The sequence below is a fragment of the Rhipicephalus microplus genome, unplaced genomic scaffold (assembly GCF_043290135.1).
Source record: "Rhipicephalus microplus isolate Deutch F79 unplaced genomic scaffold, USDA_Rmic scaffold_13, whole genome shotgun sequence".
Taxonomy (NCBI): Eukaryota; Metazoa; Arthropoda; class Arachnida; order Ixodida; family Ixodidae; genus Rhipicephalus; species Rhipicephalus microplus.
The window spans coordinates 32,500,176-32,518,164 of record NW_027464586.1 but is presented as its reverse complement, the minus strand read 5'-3'; the positions used below and the strand labels follow the sequence as shown (position 1 = coordinate 32,518,164).

At 44.6% G+C, this 17,989-nt stretch overlaps 1 protein-coding gene across 5 annotated transcripts in view; it reads right to left on the bottom strand.

Annotated features, from left to right (window-relative positions):
- LOC119164607 (agrin) overlaps positions 1-17,989 on the bottom strand; it is a 583,580-nt gene that overhangs the window by 88,430 nt on the left and 477,161 nt on the right. For all 5 annotated transcript variants that reach the window (XM_075882719.1, XM_075882720.1, XM_075882722.1 and 2 more), the window contains one exon: positions 3,596-3,952. In XM_075882719.1, coding sequence (XP_075738834.1) covers positions 3,596-3,952 — 357 coding nt within the window. The remainder of the gene's footprint in view (positions 1-3,595; positions 3,953-17,989) is intronic.

Below are 17,989 nucleotides of genomic sequence, written 5' to 3'. Positions count from 1 at the left end.
AACCACAGATCGACGGACAGAAGCACGCATCGACGTAAGAACGCTTCGCCCACTCATCATCATTTACTCCGTGGGTATGTTGTAATTTTTTCTTCCTCCGTTAGTGCTGCAGAGCAGAAGCCACGCCGGTTTGCGGCGTCCGCTAAGGCGAGTAAATGGCTCCTACTGCAAGTTGCGTGTGAGTTCGCTTTCGTGCCATTATGTCTCACCTCTGACGCAGCATGTTCTATCGACCGTCAGTCTGCGAGGATTGTTCGTCCCGAGCTTTCGGTTCTCCTGTCTGCGTTAGCGCTGTGTTATGCAAGTCTAGCAGGTTGTGATTATTTTTAGTCGTGAATGAAAAGCGGTTCTTGTTTCCCTACAATGCTGGCTCTTGTGCTGGGGTTGTGGCTAACTGACCCTTGTGGTATTTAGAGCGCTAAACAAGCAAGAAATAAAAGACAGAGTTACTAACACGCCCTCCCCCCCTCCCCCTGAGAGAAGGTGGGACTTCGAACACAAACGTTCGACGCCAACCCAAATCCTCCTATTATACACAGTAGGTTAGGACATTTACTTCAAGTGCAAACTCGTATACCTAAGCGCTGGGAAAGGCAAACTAAATAGAAGACATGCACGCGTAACTTCAAAAAGAAACAGAACCGAACAACGCCGCTCCCCGTAGATGTAGTTTAAACCAAATATGTGATGAATGGCGAAGTAATCTCTTCTCACCTAGGGCCTGGCATCAGCTTCGACACATGGTAGACACCAGTGAAGCTAAAAATCAAACGCGGCTCACACATGAAAGGCTTGCCCACCAAAATAAACGAACTCAGCAGGCACTGTCAAACCAATTAAATTTAACTCATGCCGCTTTTGGCCACGCAATATCATATCCCGACTATATTCGTCCCGATCAGGCTTCACTCGACTTATCGATACAGGAGGCCGAAGTCAGAGCGGCGCTTTTTTAACACAAAAACTCGGCTCCTGGAGAAGACGAGATCACCAATGTCATGCTCTGGAACCTAGATAGTTGTTATATTCTCCAAGATTACTTTATTGAGGGCTGGAAAAGGGGGAGAAAACCAGATGTATGGAACCATGCAAGGATTATTTTTATCCCTAAACTGAAGCCAGTTTATGGCAACAATCTCCGTTACATATCTGACTTTTAGCCTGAGCAAACTCTTTGACCCTGTTGTTCTCGCTCGTCTCACGCTACACATAGAATCGCGTGGACTAAATCCCCTGCATTGTGGGATTTTGATCGTACCTCTATGCACAAGATGCCCTGTTACAGTTTTCATACGTTCTTCTCAATGGCATGGTACACCTTACAAGAGCAGTTCTGGCGATAGACCTCACCAAGGCGCTTCACAGGGACACGCACAGTGCGATCCTACAGGGAATCCACGAGCTGCAATCGGACATAGAACCTATAACCAAATCCAGGCCTTCCTACACAGGTGCACTGCCTCCAGGCATATCGATAGTGTGCAAACGCCGCCATTCTTCCTTGGTAACATTCGCGCCCCTCAGGTGTCGGTTTTGTCGATGCTCCTCTTTTATATCTCCGTGATTTCCTCAGCGAAAGCTCTCAGCCATATCTCACACTTGGAAAATGTACTGCACACTGTCGATATAACAGTCTAGACCATGCATGACTCGAATGTTGACATCGAATCAACCCTTGCGGAAGCATCCACAGCTGTCGCTACACACTCGGCAAGCATGGGCTTTGAATGCTCCACCACAAATTCGGCACTCCTCATACACCAGCCGCAGCATATCCTCTCTCCCGATTTATTTACAAAACACTCCCATTCCGCAAACATCGGCCCTCCAAATTCTCTGGCGATACTTGCAGGACTGCGGAAGAACGATGCTAGTTCTAGGCAAAAAATCAGTCCCCTTAGTTCGTCATACAGCTTCTTAGAAGAGCTTCACACCCACGAGTAGGCTTTGACCAAGCAGACAACCTCAAGGTGTTACATGCATTCGTGCTTAGTTGCATCTCTATGCCTCTCTTTAACTTGACCCTATCTTGCACAAAAGTAAACGAAATGCTGTAATCCACATGGCTACCAAAGCCAGTGCTTAATCTCTCAAAGAATACCAGTAAGGATGGGCTTCTAAAACATGTAATGCACAACACAGTACGGGAACTGATAGATTCACACAAATAATTACAGTACCTTCGTCTAGCTGTGTCCGATATAGGACGATATGTACTGGATTCATTTGGAATCCGTATACTCGCGCATACTACAGAATTAGTGTCACACTCTCACGACATGCGCACCACCGTTCTTGTCGAGCCTCTTCCCAGAAATGTCTACCCAGAATATCACCAATCCCGCGGCGTACCGCGAGCAGCAGATCACAAAAAGGAATATGGCATTTTAGAAAATGTGCACTGGCTAGATTCCACGTGTGGTTATGACCGTGTGGTAGCTCAGCTTATCGTCCTGCAGCCGCCCCCCACTCACCCACTCCCCCTCACCCCCCTGTACCTTGGACGAAGCAGAGGAAGCTGCTATAGCGTCAGTGATCACCAAAATCATTACCAGTTAAGTATCTAGTGATTCGAAAACAGCAATGAATAACTTAGCCCTTGGTCGCGTCCACCCTCGTGCGTGGAAAGTAATGAGGGTGTATACGGTGACTTCCGATAGCTTAACAAAACTCGTGTGGGTGCCGGCTCTCTCTGGCCATCCCGAGAAATGATGCTGCCGATAACACAGCCAGGGTACGTATAATCCGGGCAAATGGCGACCTCAGCCGGGATTTCTCGAGAAAGCGGGCACACACGCTCTCTGAACTCGCCCCACAAGCACGCCTTGGCCATCGTCTCTACCCCCTCTTCGCTCTCGCTTTTCTCACTCGCAACAAGTCATCTGGAGGCGACTACAGACGAGAATTTTCCCCCTCCTGACGTTCCATCCTACTTCCGCCCCACTTCTTCGGAGTGAACTCTCTGTGTAGACTCGCCAGGCACCCTAAACCATATTCTCTTTGACTGCCCTGCTGATAATACCCCACAAGGAAAGCTCATCATGAGCAAATGAAAGGAATGGGAGTCCCTGCTTGCGTTGCACGATATGGACGCTGTGTTAACCGGGGTGCAAGTACCCCGGCTCTGCGTGGTCATGCGCGCAATGCGATGGCCGTGCAGTTTCAATAAAGCTTTTATTTTCTTCCTTCAGAGCGGCTTCGAGTTGAACCCACTGCTAAACACAGGAGCCACAAGCTTTCGCTGGCTAACCATTTGTACAGATTGCCTGAGCTGTGATTTTGTTCCTTATGTGCCTAGTTTATTTACACCTTGTTAGCTTAATTCACCCCGGTCTTGAGCATTACGAGTTTTGTTTTAGGTATGCATTCAACAATGCATACCCTGAGGCAGTTGATGGACGGCGAACAGGGCCCCAAAGCACTTTAAACGGAAAGACGGAGAGGAAATTGTAGGGCTCCTTTTCTGTGTTGTGACAAAACCGTAAGTAAGACAAGGCAGATAACGAAGCGAGGGAAGCTATAGGAGACGTATTAAGTTCTGATTTTTTATTCGCACTTGAGGAGCGTACGCAGTGTGTGTTTCACTAGCACATACCTGGAATCCCGGGGGGCAGAGGCAGCTGTAGTTTCCCGGTCCGTGGTCGAGGCAAGTTGCGCCATTGAGACAAGGTCCGCACGGTGGGCCACACTCCTTCAGGCGCACAGCACGCAGCACATCCCGCGACGCCCCTGAAAGGCGGACGTCACGTTTTCCTAGACGCAGCCGTCGCAAGCAGCCTCGAAAACCTCGCTCTACACCGCCGACGTTGTCCAGGACTCCGGGTGGTGGTCCCAGACCCCGAGGCCCCGGCAGCCAGCCGACGAACAGATTCTCGGCAAGATCCAGAGACTCAAGAAGGCCCCCCGACCGACCACGTATGTCTGCCTCGCCGTCCAGCGTTAGGAAGCCATCCTGCAGTGAAGTAGAGGGAGAAATTCAGTATTTTGATTACTACGTGCAACTAAGGCGAAATTGCAAGCAAGCATTGCAAAATTGACCGAAGGGAGTGGCATGTAATCAGCTTGCGCTGGTGTGCTAGCAAACTACACTGCCATAGTGCCCAAATAAAAAGAACACTCAATGAAAGACAATAAAGTAAAGCAAAATAAAAGTTGCGATGAAATTGAGAACAAGACTAAAAATCGATATAGTTAAATCTCAGAAGTTTCGACCGGAAGTGATAAACAATTTCTGCTTTAATTTCACTGAAACGTTGCGGTAATCGTTCAGTGTTATTGTGCTAAAAGAAAGCCACTGAGAAACTATATTGCTCCTACAAGTTTTTCTCCTAATGCCTATGTCTCTGTTAATAGCTTTCTTGGCTGCACAAAACAATACCACGCATTCATAATATGTCCGACAGACGAACTGCTTTCGCTAAGGTGTGCTCACATTTGCTACCAATATATTACTTAGGTCCTCACCAAGCAGGATTGGCACGACAGTTGCAATGGATAAAGAATGCCGTGGCTTGGAAATCTTTTATCACTGCCCGGTCTTACTGACAAGCTGGCGTGGTCTTCGTGCCAACATGCATACAGTATAACAGCTGAAGGGTTTAGCGTTCCGACAATATAGACGCCATAGTGAAGCCTGGGCATCGACAATGTTGGCCACCAGGGATTCTTAAGGGCTTGATTGGGCTAGATGGTAGGCAACGACTAAAACAGTGCGAAGAACAAGAGGATCGCAAGGGAACACAAACATGACGCTGGATTAACAAGAGTTTAACGGGTTTAACGTCGCAAAACCACGACATAATTATAAGAGACGCCATTTGGAAGGGCTTCGGAAATTTCGACTATCTGGGATCTTTCACGTGCGCCTCATGGCGCCAGAATAACAACCAATGTTTATTGAAAAGAAGTGCCTTATATTGGACACAATGCATCTTGGCAGTACACAACAGAAATGCACATATATGTTATAAAGGGCACATGGCATACATACTTGCAAGACCTTGCCACATCAGTGGAGATAAGATATCTAAATTCTTAGCCATGAAGCAAAGTTCAGGAGACGCTAACACAAGAAATATCATGCTGTTCGCAGTGAAATCATTCAATTATTCTCGCGTTCACGCTGCTGGCTATAGCGCCCCGGGATGACCACACTTTTATCAAGAATTGTGATTGACAGCCAATTCTATATGAATGTGTGGTCTCTTCGTTCAGTATCAAGATTGCAAGATCAGCAGCACGTGTTGCTTCCCAAGAAACTTCCGCTCACTTCAATTATCAGTCTATTGCTCAAAATTAAAATGCTTCTTTTTATTATGTGCTAGAGTAGAGAATAAATATTTCTACGCTTTCAGGTAAAACACCCTTATAGGGGCCAGCAACATTTTTGAGCATGCTCAGAACACGCTACCTGTCGGTGGTAGATGCTCCCGAGAAAACGCGAGCCGAATATTATAGCTAAAAATCAATCAGTTAAACATTGCTTTCTCTTCTTTCGATAAATGACGGAGGAAGCTTAAAAATCACTCGTAGAAGGACATCTAAAGGCCTTTGGCTGATTTGACCATGGTGCGCTCGGTCCTTACAGCAATCGCCATGGGAGGCCGCCACTTGTTCATGCGTGCGCGTGCTATTGCACTAAAAAACCATGTATTCGAAGCAAAAAAAAAAGGTGTTCAATGTCACGAGGCGCACGCTACGTACCATCTATGTAACTACTCCGTTCCTACTCGACGAATTCTTGAAATTTTCATCAGGCAATAGGCTCTTTTAGTAAACCCATTTCATGGTCACTTGAAAAAGTGTTTCAGGGGCCCTTCAAAGTTAACGACTGACTCCATTAATGTTTGTGTGCAGCTTAGAAAAAACTATATTTAAAATATTAGGCCAATCACTAGTCACAGGGAGAGAAGTGCTGAAAATGAGCGCCCTACTCGCTGAGCTCCCGCCAATACACTGCTACGATGCGCCGGAGCATAGAACCAGATACCGTCTAGGACCGGCATTCATTGTATTAATTTATCCATTTATTGATTTATTTTATAACCACAGCACCACAGACATTACAATGGGGTCTATAAACAGTGAGATGGCCTCAAATGAGCAGTGCGAACACGAGCTTAGAGAAGTCATAGGAATTGCATTTTTTCATTATTACCCATATTGTTTCAAATTTTGAGCAGACGGCTTTCTAATTACTTATCACAAGAAAATGTGATCGTAGAACAAAAATATCGCTTTCAAAAGAAAACAAATCTACTGAAACAGCCCTACTGCATAATAAAGAAAAAAGTACTTGATAATTTTGATCACACATTACCGACCTTCGAAATTTTTCTGGACTTCCAAGAAAGCTTTCGACTCTAAGCACGATACTTACCTACTGAATCTACCTCCTTACGGAAATATAGAAAAAAAGCTACTTATAAAACGCTGTTTAACTCATCGAGAGCAGTACACTGGTTTCGGTGATTCTAAATCTCACATAATTAAAATCGCTTGTGGCATTCCACAAGCATCAATTTTAGGGCATTTGTTTTTATTGCTATATCTTCCTAACATACCCTTGACACCACACGTGTTTTAATACGCTGGCGACAGCAATGTATTTTTCGCTGGTAATTCTCTCAGTGTCCTTGAACAAGCCTACCATTGGCTGACATAGCTACGACTAGCTTAAGAGATAACAACTTACCGCAAAAAATTGTTTGCCTTTCTGAAGGTGGAAAATTAAACGTGTCACAGCGCATGACTTTCTAGCAATACTTTTACAGTGAAAGCTTTTAGGAAATCAGAAAATAGGTAACGCGTGGCGCCGTTGTTGACCGCCGCCACCGGTTTCCTTAACTTCTATCGGAAAAAGTATGGAAAACGGACACAATAGGATTCAAACCCTGATACTAGGCGTGCCATCCCAGTATTCTATCACTGAGCCACACCGGTGCTAGTAAATGCTCTTCAAATTGGCCATAGGCAGGCTTCATATCGGGAAAAGAATCTGGTTATTATGAGTAATAGGGCGTTTTAGAACATCAAAGGAACAAGCAGGCGTCACACAATGTAAATTTCAGAAAGAATGGATTGCACAATGATCCAACCCATTACAAAAGCTTGTTCTTGTTCTCCTATTGTCTTGTCTTGTCTCCCAGGAGATCTTGGCGTTCTCCTATTGTTGTTGTTGTTGTTGTTTCCCTGTGCGAATGGCTCGTACCCAAAGAAGGGGATTGGCCGATTATAAGGTGAATTTGCCCTAAACTTTCCGCATTGCGTCATACCTATTAACTGTGGAGCATACTCCTTTTCTTCTTCTCCTCATCTCATATGGCTCTTACCCAATGCAGGGTATTGGCCGAGTGTTAGCTGAATTTGTTTTTTTTTCGTCGCAATACTACTCGTATATACTAAGGATAGGTTTCACAACGAATAATTACTGAATAATAATATTTAAAAGTTTAAAAGAATGAAAATTTAGCTCTATATTCTTTCAGTCTGACCGATAAATTCCTCTATTGCGTAGTAAACATCCCTATGACTATAGCCCAGAGTAGAGGCTTTGAATGATAGAACAACTGATTTGAATATTTCCAGACTCCAGTTTCGAATAGGTTCTGCTATGAATTCTCTTCTCAATGACGTATAGCGGCGACCGGATAGAAAGTAATGACTGATTGTTAACCTCCTCCTTACAGACGATACACAGAGGAGACAACGCTTGACATGCTCTACGCTGGTAAAAGTTGAGGGAGGTAACCCGGCAGCGAAGTTTGGTTATGGCCACTTCTATTATTATCGACCGCGATAACTCACTTTTTCAGGAAAATAATAGGTGAAATTTTGGAGAAGATGTCAAGACGTTGTCTGATAAGCATTTTTTGAACGTTAAGGTGCGGAATCGTGCAATTGTAATGTATGTTGTCTGTGGGAAAACCGGAATGATTGGCATCAAAAGCGCCGCCTTTGCTAAAGAATTAGCGCTTTCGTTTAAAAGCAAACCCTTGTGTCCTGGTACCCAAATTAAGTGGAGACATTGCAGCTGCGCGGGAACTAGTATTCAGAAAAGCTTTATAACAGGCGTTTCACCAGATGCAGAGAGAGAACACACAGATGAGGCAGTGATGATTTATACTACTCTATTTAAACAGGGTAACTTTTGGAGAGGTAATATTATGGCCAGCAATTCAGCTATAAAACCGGTATAACATTCGGCAGTCGTAACGAAAAAGACCAATCAAGTTGAGGGCAGAATATTCCTATTCCAGATTTTTCCTCAATTTTCGATGCATCCATTGCAATAACCACATTTGTCAGCAGAATATTTAGACGGTCTTGTATTAGTCCGTTTGTCTTGTCTTGGGTTGTCTCCTAAGACATCTATAGTCCATTTACTTCCGGCACAATGCTTCATCGTCATCACCCACAGCATAAAAAAATCGCAGAAAATTGCTAACAAGTGTGTAGCGGACACAACGCTTCTCCGAAGAATGATGAAAGATAGCATCGTGCATTTCAGCCTACAACGCAAAAACTATGAACATATATACAGTATGTATATATGTTCATAGTTATATATATGTATATATACATATACATATATATAACTGTATATATACTTTGTATACAGTTCAGTGTTTGTATACTGTTCCTTTTTCTGTACTAATAACTGAAAATAAACTGAAACTGAAACTAAACTGAAGGAGGTACCCATGAAGCGTGCTTGTAGCAGTTACCCAAGATGTGTTAAATAAAGGCTCTGAATGGTCACTTTTCTTGCGTACGCTGTGACAGTGCTGAGGGTTTCGCACAGGTCTGCCATTTTTTTCATGAACAACGTAGACTGCGTGGTCTTTGCACAGGGACGACGGCCTTACCAAATTTTCCAGATTAACGGGCATCATCTGCAAATTACGAGAAGTGCCCCATCTGTGCTTTACAAAACAACTATATCACACACTTGTTCACTTGCATCTCTACCATTGCCTCCTTGTACGGGGGAATGCGACTAAAACAATTACTGATAAGATTTAAACCTACAAAAAACCTACGCGACTAATACGAGAGATATCATTTAGGCCTCACACTTTTTTGAGTAACATGATATACTAACAATTATCAGCGTCATGAAACACAAATTGGCAATGCTTATCTGTCATCAGGTATGATCTGACTGTGAAGGCCTTCCACACTCAGCGGGAAGCAGTATGCATTGGCTCGTGTTTAGCTCCGGTTCTTAGTGACCTTTTACTCCCATGGTATCGCAGAAGCCTCATGGTTAACTTTTATCACACAAGCTTGGTTAAAGTGTTACGCTTCGTTGAGGAAATTTTAGTGTTTTACCGCGTCGATCAATATGACCCTTGGCGATCCACCGGTGAGATATTCGACGTATTTCGACGTAAAATGAAGAAACTAGAATTAACTATGGAGATTGTCACCACCAGATAGAATGCAGTTTTTTGCACCAAGCTCAACGCCTTCAGCAGGCAGGCTTTCCTACACCCTGCTAACTTCCATTGCCAAGACTCTCTTAACGTCACTAAAAATGCCTGATAAGAGACTAAGCAACAGCCACCTTAACACGCCTCATTCTAGCACGGCTGTTATTCCCTACGTACACCAGGTTTCTCATAGGCTAAAGAAGGTGGCTGGCAAAATATGTCCAAAAGTTGTGTTCTTCGCAGGCGGCAAGCTTACCGGGCTATGTCGCAGGGTCAACAGTGAAGGACCTAAGAAAGAAACCTGCACTATGAAACACGCTACGCACTATGTTGAGAGTGTTGTAGTGACTGCCTACAATATTTTATTTACTTGTGGGCTCTGTTACATTGGCTAACAGGCCGATGCATTATTTATTGGTTGAGAAAGCGCGCTTACTCTCTAAAAGACTTTGTTCCCAGCCATTTGGCGGGCGATTGTAAGAGGCGTGATCGTCAGCCAATTCTTGACAAGTGTGCGATAATGGGGCGATGTAAGAATCAGCGCGAGCGCAACATTGGCGAAGCCTTCCACATTTAACAACTTGGTGCTTTCTGCGTTAGCGTACCCTCTATTTTTCTTCACGTCCGTAAACTTAGTTATCGGGGATCCACTGATATTACCTGTTCTTGATAATGTACGCCACCTGGCGCACGTATGTGCAATTCTGCTTATGCTGCGTGGCTATGTGCAGATTCTGTTTCCTATGCATTGCAGTAGGTTGGCAATAAACTTTAAATGCTATTTCAGCGCTCTGTTTTAGTCTCTTCTATCCCTTCCTGTTGTTTGCCCTGCTAAGTACTTTCTTCGTCTACCAGAGGACAATGAAGCAGAATAGAACAGCCGGCCTACCATTGAGTATTCTGTCTCATTTCCCCTCACAATGGCGCATTCGATGAAAACGAAGTTCTACGTGTTCGATTTTGGCACCCGCCAGCGTGCAGCCGCGGCAAGTCAAACTTGAGGACGGCACCAGGCCTTCCCGGTATTTGCTCACCTACCCTCACTGCCACCACCATTCGGGGACGCCTCTAGGTCGTCTAGGTGGCTGCGCACCACTGCTGCTGTACTCGTCCACGACAAGGGACGTCGTCTAATGAAACTCGCCGAACACAAGGAGAAGAAGAAGAAGGCAAGGAGAACGCAAATAAAAAAGAACATTCTTGCTTTTCATTCGCATTGAACGCTGTCCACACTTGCCTCGTTTCTGCGACATGATACCGTGAACCAGGATAGCCGTTTCTCCTCTTCCCATTGGCCACGGAATACTAGGATGAAAGAAAGGCCACAGAGAACGGACGAAGAGGAGGCCCAGTGCGAATTGACAGCAGCGAGACGGGACATCGCCACCCAGGAGGGCAGCACAGATACGGAGGATGACCCAGCCACGAATGAAGATTCACTGCTAAAATCAGTAAGCGACCAGCCGTTTCCTCAATTGTTGAATATATAAAAAGAAGTACTTTACAAAAAAAGAAAAAAGGCTGAGGACGCAAATAACTCACCTAGTGAGCGAAGCAGAGAATAAGCTTTAGTAGAATGAAGGTTCTACGGCACTTTCCCTGCTATCAAGCCAAATCAGAGGCATCGCTGACATGTTGAAGAAATTTGGCAAACAGATAAAGCTTGAAACAGCCAAAGCCGAGTTTGCGAGGAACACTGAGTACGAGCTAAAGACGATTAGAATTCTGCATAACATCAATGCTTACCTTTGCCAATAAAAACAGTGCGAGCCAGTGAGGTAACAAGTCACTTCCAATGACGCTGTCAGGCAAGCGCCGCAAGCAATTGCAGTAAAGCTACCAAAATGTAGAATTAATGAAGTTTGACGACGACAGAAGGAAGTGGTAGAGATGCTGGCATCAGTTTAAATCTGCTGTTCACGTGAAAACAGAATTAAACGGGAATCAAAAGTTCACGTGCCTTCACTCATCACTAACCGGGAGACCGGCAGCTACCGTGGAGGGACTTCAATATCCAAACAGCAACAACGAGAAAGCTATTGACATGCTCAAGCAGTAATATGGGAATGACGAACCACTTGTAGAAATGCACATGGAAGAACTAACTAACCTTAGTACAGTAGCAAGCTGCAGTGACTATGAAGGATTGAGAAGACTGTCAGACAAGGTAAAAGTGCACACACGTGAGCTGAGTTCTTTGGTGTGAATATTGAGTCCTATGCATCCATTCTACTACCAGTATTCAAAAGATCGTCACCTGCGGAGATGCCCATGGGGTTCCAACTGAAACAAAAAGAATTGGCCGGTAGGTCTTCAGATCAAGATCAGAATGCAACTAAACATCATTAAGAAACTCTGAAGCGTTTGAGAAGGTATATGGAAGACCAAGTTGAGTGCAAGAGGAATTGTAGATAGGAAAGAAAGCCGCGGACCCTAGTTTGACAGTAGGAAGCAGAAAAGGACGGGTAATTTTCAGAGCGCCGGGGCAAAGTTTCCCATATTCTGTGAGAATAATACCCGCTATTCCAATAACTGTAGAAAGAATATGCCGTATGGAGAGAAGAAAATGAAGCCAAAAGCGTCTCATAGATGCTTGTGTTGCATGAGGCCTCGCCGTACCGCCAAAATATGCAAGCCAATGATGAGATGCAAGATATGCGGGAAAAGGCACGCAACGTCAATGTGCCGGTTAAAAGTACTCACAGCGCAGTGCACAGCGATCATTCAAGGTAAAAATAAAAATCAAGAAGAACAAGGGTCCACCGGTCAATATACCAACATATCGTCAAGTTTTTTCTGCAGACTTCAGTGGCAATAGCAGAAAGTAGAAACAAGTCATGCTATTGTTGGGTTCTGTTGGACACTGGTAGCCAAAGAACATCTTTCCATAAGACCCCGTAAAATAAAAGCTTGGTTGCCCGGTCAAAAGAAAACAGAGTGGCCAAAGGCTCTTTCGGAGCAGGACAAGAAGAAAAACTATGCATTCAGTTGAAGTGAAAATTAGAAGCACATATAGTGGCGAAGAGGTATTGTTGGAAGCACTCAAGGTTGAAAATATATCAAGAAAAAGTATACCGTTCCTGCCAGTTTGACTGAAGAAGTATGAAGACGATGGATTGAAGCTGGCTGATGGTTTATGTACAAGCGCAGACCACAGAGAAATCGGAATCCTTGTTGGATCATACCAGTACTGGCAAATATTTACCGGAGGCATCCGAAGACTGGAAGAGAAGCTAACAGCAACAAAGACCATATTCGGTTGGTCAGTGCAGGGCAAAGCTAAGTTAGCTGCAACTAAATAAATGGTCAACCGTCATGGTACTTCACGTTGAAGTGGACATTGAGACGGAAATAAGGCAGTTATGGGACAAGGAAACCCTCGGCATAAAAGGAACTGAGCAAAACTCAAAGAAAGAAGAGAGTGTGATTTAATTTTTAGCAGGAACTTCAAATGTGAAAAGAAAAGATACTCAGCATGACTTCTATAAAAAGATAACGTGGAGCTTGATGCAAACAAGGGTGTCGCGATGACCAGATAGAAGCAACTTACTCGAAGCTTACGGAAGGACGAACGTATATTGCGGTGTTATGACAGTGCTATCAGAGAGTACTTAAATAGTCGAGTCACAGAAGTGGCCGCGAAACAAAGGGCACCAATGACACTGCTACTACATGCCGCATCAAGTTGTCATCAAGGAAGATCGTCAACAAACAAAGGTAAGAAAGTATATGATGCGTTATCATCGTCCTCAATAGGGACATCTCCAAATGACAACCTCAAAACTAGACCAAATATCAATTGTGACCTTGTGCACATGCTGATGAACGACCGGCACCATTGCATGGCAGTGACAGCTGATATTAAGAAGGCATTTTTTAGAGATTCCTAAACATGAGTGAGACAGAGACGCACTGCGTTTCCTTTTGTGGGATAGAATTCCGAGTCGAAGCGGTGCGAAGGATGTAATATGGAGAAAGTCAAGAGTGACGTTTGGCACTGCTCCCAGTACTTTTTTGCTCGCAGCAACAGTAAAGCACCACCTCAGCAAGTTGGAGGAGAAATTTGCGGAGACTATCAAACAGCTGAGGAGCAACATCCACGTCGCTGACATCAAAATGGGAGCCGAATCACCTAAGGAAGCCGAAAAACTTTACTGGCTGAAAAAGGTGATTTTTCAAGAGGTGTGAACGACTCTCAGAAAGTTCAACATAATTTAGACTGGATTACAACAAAAGTTAAAGAAAGAGGAAAGCGCAAGCTTCAGGGCTTCTACCGCAATAAAGGTCCTTGGCATTAGATGAAACTTCAAGGAAAATAGGCTGTACCTACCATCGTTCGACATAAACGACAGCAATACCAGCGGTGCGCTAACACAGCGACAAATGTTACAGCTCGCTGAAAGAGTATACAATCCTCTGGAATTCTTTACTCCATTTACGGTAATATCCAAGCGACAAATACAAAACATGTGGAGGAAAGCGACGTCTTGGGACGACTGACTGCCGGATGATGAAACGGAGACTTGGAGAGATGGATTAAAGAGCTGGAATCTATTCAAGAGTTCAGTGTATCAACATGGTTTCATGAAGACAAACGAGGAGGCCTTTTTACACGGAACTTAACTTGTTTTAGGATGGCAGTCCATATGCATACGAACCACTGGAATATTCGATAAATCAGTACGAGAAGAAAAAGGAGGCTGAAATACTAATTTCAAATGGAATAATACAGGCAGTGAAGCAAATCTCGTTATCACGACTTTAGTTAATGGCTGCATTGGTTTCTGCACGTATACCTGAATACATCAGAAGTGGATTTGCAAAGAAGACAGATGCTACAAGATACTAAACGGATTCGATCATTGTTTTTAGTTGGCTACACGGAAATAAAAACCAAGATATCTTTGTAGAGGATGAGGAGAGGGAGATAAAAAAGAAAACGAAGCTTAACAGAGTGAAAATACATTGAAAGTAAAAAGAACCCAGTTGGTATCATGACCAAGGCGTAAGTGCAAAGGCTTTGATGCAGTCGGACCTACAGTGGCATGGTCTAAAGTGGCTTGTTACGAAAAACTAGACCACAGGGCAGACGGAAATGGTAGGAGACTCTGAGAGCAGTGAATGTTATGCGACTAACACATACACGTCCATTATAGCCTTAATCAACGCCGAGAAGAATGGAAACTACTTAGGATTGCTCAAAGTAACAGCTTGGGTTCTGATATACACACAAAATATAAAAAAAAGCGGATAATCAGCGATCTGAGTTTGGGCAGCTGAAAAATGCAGAGACGGCAATAACAAAACTTCCTCATGGCAGGCAACTTCCGCACACACGAACGACTTGATTTCGGTGAACGAGGTTGTGTGGTCAGAAACTGCTGACAAGGCCGAAGCCCGAGAGATCAGTGTCACGTGATGGCGGTCGACAGATCATCAAGTGATGCCTCCGCAGCTCCTCGTAACTTTGGCATAGTGTAATCATCTCTGCCACAGTGCGAGGATTCTTGGCCAGGAACATAGTCAAGGCATCGTCAGCGATGTCTTTCAGAACGTGCATGATTCTGTCAGCTTCGACATGCTCGCAGCCATTTTCTTGCATAAGTCATGGATGTCCTCGATCTAACTTGTGAGGGAATCACCGGTGTGCTGTGCTCGTTCACGTAAACGCTGTTCGGCTTGCAGCTTACGAACGGCAGTACGGTAGAACACGTCGACGACGGCGGTTTGAAAGCGGACCAAATCAAGAAATCGGATGGGTTTTTGTTTACCACGTTCTAGGCGCACCTGAGAAGTAGAAAACAAGGTTTCCGAGTTTACCTGCCTCGTACCAATGATTGGGGACACTCTCACGTTCGTACATGACGAGCCAAGCCCCATCGTCGGTGCAATTCGCGACGGTAAAGGTAGTTGGGTTGCGCATGCGGGGGACACCGCGATATGGCGTCGGCGCAGGAGGAAGAGTTTGCTGAGTGGCGTCTTGATGCATGGTAGATGTCACGGTATGGAATCAAAGCCCCAAAGGCATCGAATGGGGACCGAAGGTGTTTGAAAGATACAAAACTCTCCACCAAATCGTTCAGACGTTTATTGGCGGACTCTCTGTGAATAATTGTGTAGGACGCTTCCCCACTACACAAAAATAATGATAGCTTATCACCTAGTGGGTACCATGCAAGTGTGCTTGTAGTGAGAGCTCCACAAATTCTTTAAAGAAGGCTCTAAGAAACCTGCTTTTCTAGGTTGCACTATGGCTGTGCTGCGCCTTCAGTGTATGCCTGACAGTTTTTTGCTACAAAAGCTGCTATCAGAGCAAAACGACATTCGGAGTGAGTGTGTGCCACTATCGCCGCTGGTTTGTACAATCTCTATCACGCGAATCGAGAAAAAATAAAACAAGAAACAATTTTTAAAAAGGTTGGCCACTCTTGCCTACTATCATTTGCAATCAAGCACCAGCACCTCTCACAATTGGGGAAATTCCCCGTCCTCAATTTCGCTTCTCAATATCGTGCAACGGAGTGAACCTGCAGTACAGATGCCACCAGTAGTACATGTGGTGTTTCGCTTCCACTCATCGCTTACCTGGCCAGTGATAAGCACCCACTTCGTGGTCCCAGCCATGACTCTCGTGGTAGTAATGATCGATGAGGCCCTTAATGTATTACTGCGCAAGCTGCATTGGTTGATATGAAAAAAGCCAATTTAGGCGCCTTGTAGTTGTACGCCTACGTCAACGCTAATGCCCGTAGCCGTTACGCTATCACGAGAAAGAAAAAATTGTAAATAAACATTTTTAGGAATTAAGGTAATAAATGCGATGCATCTCTTAGCGAACTTCGGTGACTTTGAACGTATCTATCTATCTATCTATCTATCTATCTATCTATCTATCTATCTATCTATCTATCTATCTATCTATCTATCTATCTATCTATCTATCTATCTATCTATCTATCTATCTATCTATCCGATTACGACATTTAGATATCCTGGCCGTTTCAATAGTGATATCGAAGGCCAACTTGGTATGGCATAACATGACTGTATGAAGAGCATAACATGACTGTATGAAGTCAGGACTGGGCACGACTTCACCAGCGAAATGCGGTTTGCTAACCCATTTGTCTTCATTCTGCAGTTCTGCCTCATCCAGCTGTACCCCGCCAGCAATGGCGACACTGGATGGCTGAGCATAAACGGAACGGCGCTAATCTTGAACAAGAAGGTCCTACACGTGCCGGGCCTGCTGAATGGAATCAGTCCACGCAAGACGACATCGGCGCATCTCGGTGCGCAGAACCAACTGGCAGCGCCCCCCTCCAGACCACCTATAAAGGCCAGCCTCCCTGAGGCGACGGTCACCGGGCACGGCTTCACCAGCGGAATGCGGTTCGCTAACCCATTTGTCTTCATTCTGCAGGTAAGCAGAAACTGCGGTAAATGCTTTCGCTCAAGTGACCGCTTCTTGTTGGTGTTGCCGTGCCCACGGCTGTTTAGCAAGGCGTTAGATAGCACGAAGTATCTTAAAAAACTGTTGTTGTTGGGAGGAGACATTGAGGCTAATTCAGGCCCCACCCTTGAAGAAGTTTTTAACCAACTAAAGGACATTGCAAGCGACATCAAGGAAATAAAAAAAAGCGGCTAGTAGACATTAATAACAAACTTGACGCTCTGTCAGTCCTTGAGGTGGAGCTTGGGCGCTGTAAAACGCAACTTAATTCAATAACTAGGGAATACAAACATTAGAATAAAGAATAGACGATCTTGAAAATAGGAGCAGAAGATCCAATCTAATTGTATACGGATTGCCGGAAGCACAATCTGAGACGAGTGAAACCCTCGAACAGGCAGTAAACAGGGACGTCATACAGTATAAACTCAAACTACAACCGATTGCGATCGAGCGCATCCACCGGCTAGGTAAACCAGCTCCCAATAAAACCAGACCAGTTATATTTAAACTTGTGGATTCGCGTCAGAAGGAAGCCATACTAAAGAATGGAAAGCACCCTAAGGGAACTGATTACGCTATTGGCGAAGATTTCTGTCGCAAAACTCGCGAAATTAGAAAAAAGCTTTGGGACAGTGCGAAATCGAACCGAGCTAAAAAGGAAAAAGTGGCACTGGCTTTCGAGAGGCTGTACATAAATGACTGCGCGTTCGTTTGGGATGAGGAAAAAGAAGAAAGGGTGCCACTGAACAAACCAAAAAACTACGAAATACCAACTCGGCCGAACACGTGGAGTACCACAAAAAAAAATTAACATTGCTAAACGTGAACGCCAGAAGCGTCGTGAATAAAGTGCAGCCTCTTGAGTACTTGTTGCTACTTCATGAACCAGATATTGTAGCAATCACAGAAACCTGGCTCTCATCAGATATACTCGACCATGAATTCACTCCCCCTAGCTATTCTGTCATTCGAAAAGACAGACTATCTCGAGGCGGAGGCGTCGCGTTGTTAATTCGACGTTCCATTTCATACACACTACTGCCAGACGTTCCGGACACAGAAGCGGTTTTCTGAAAAATTTTGTGCAATAGCACAAGCA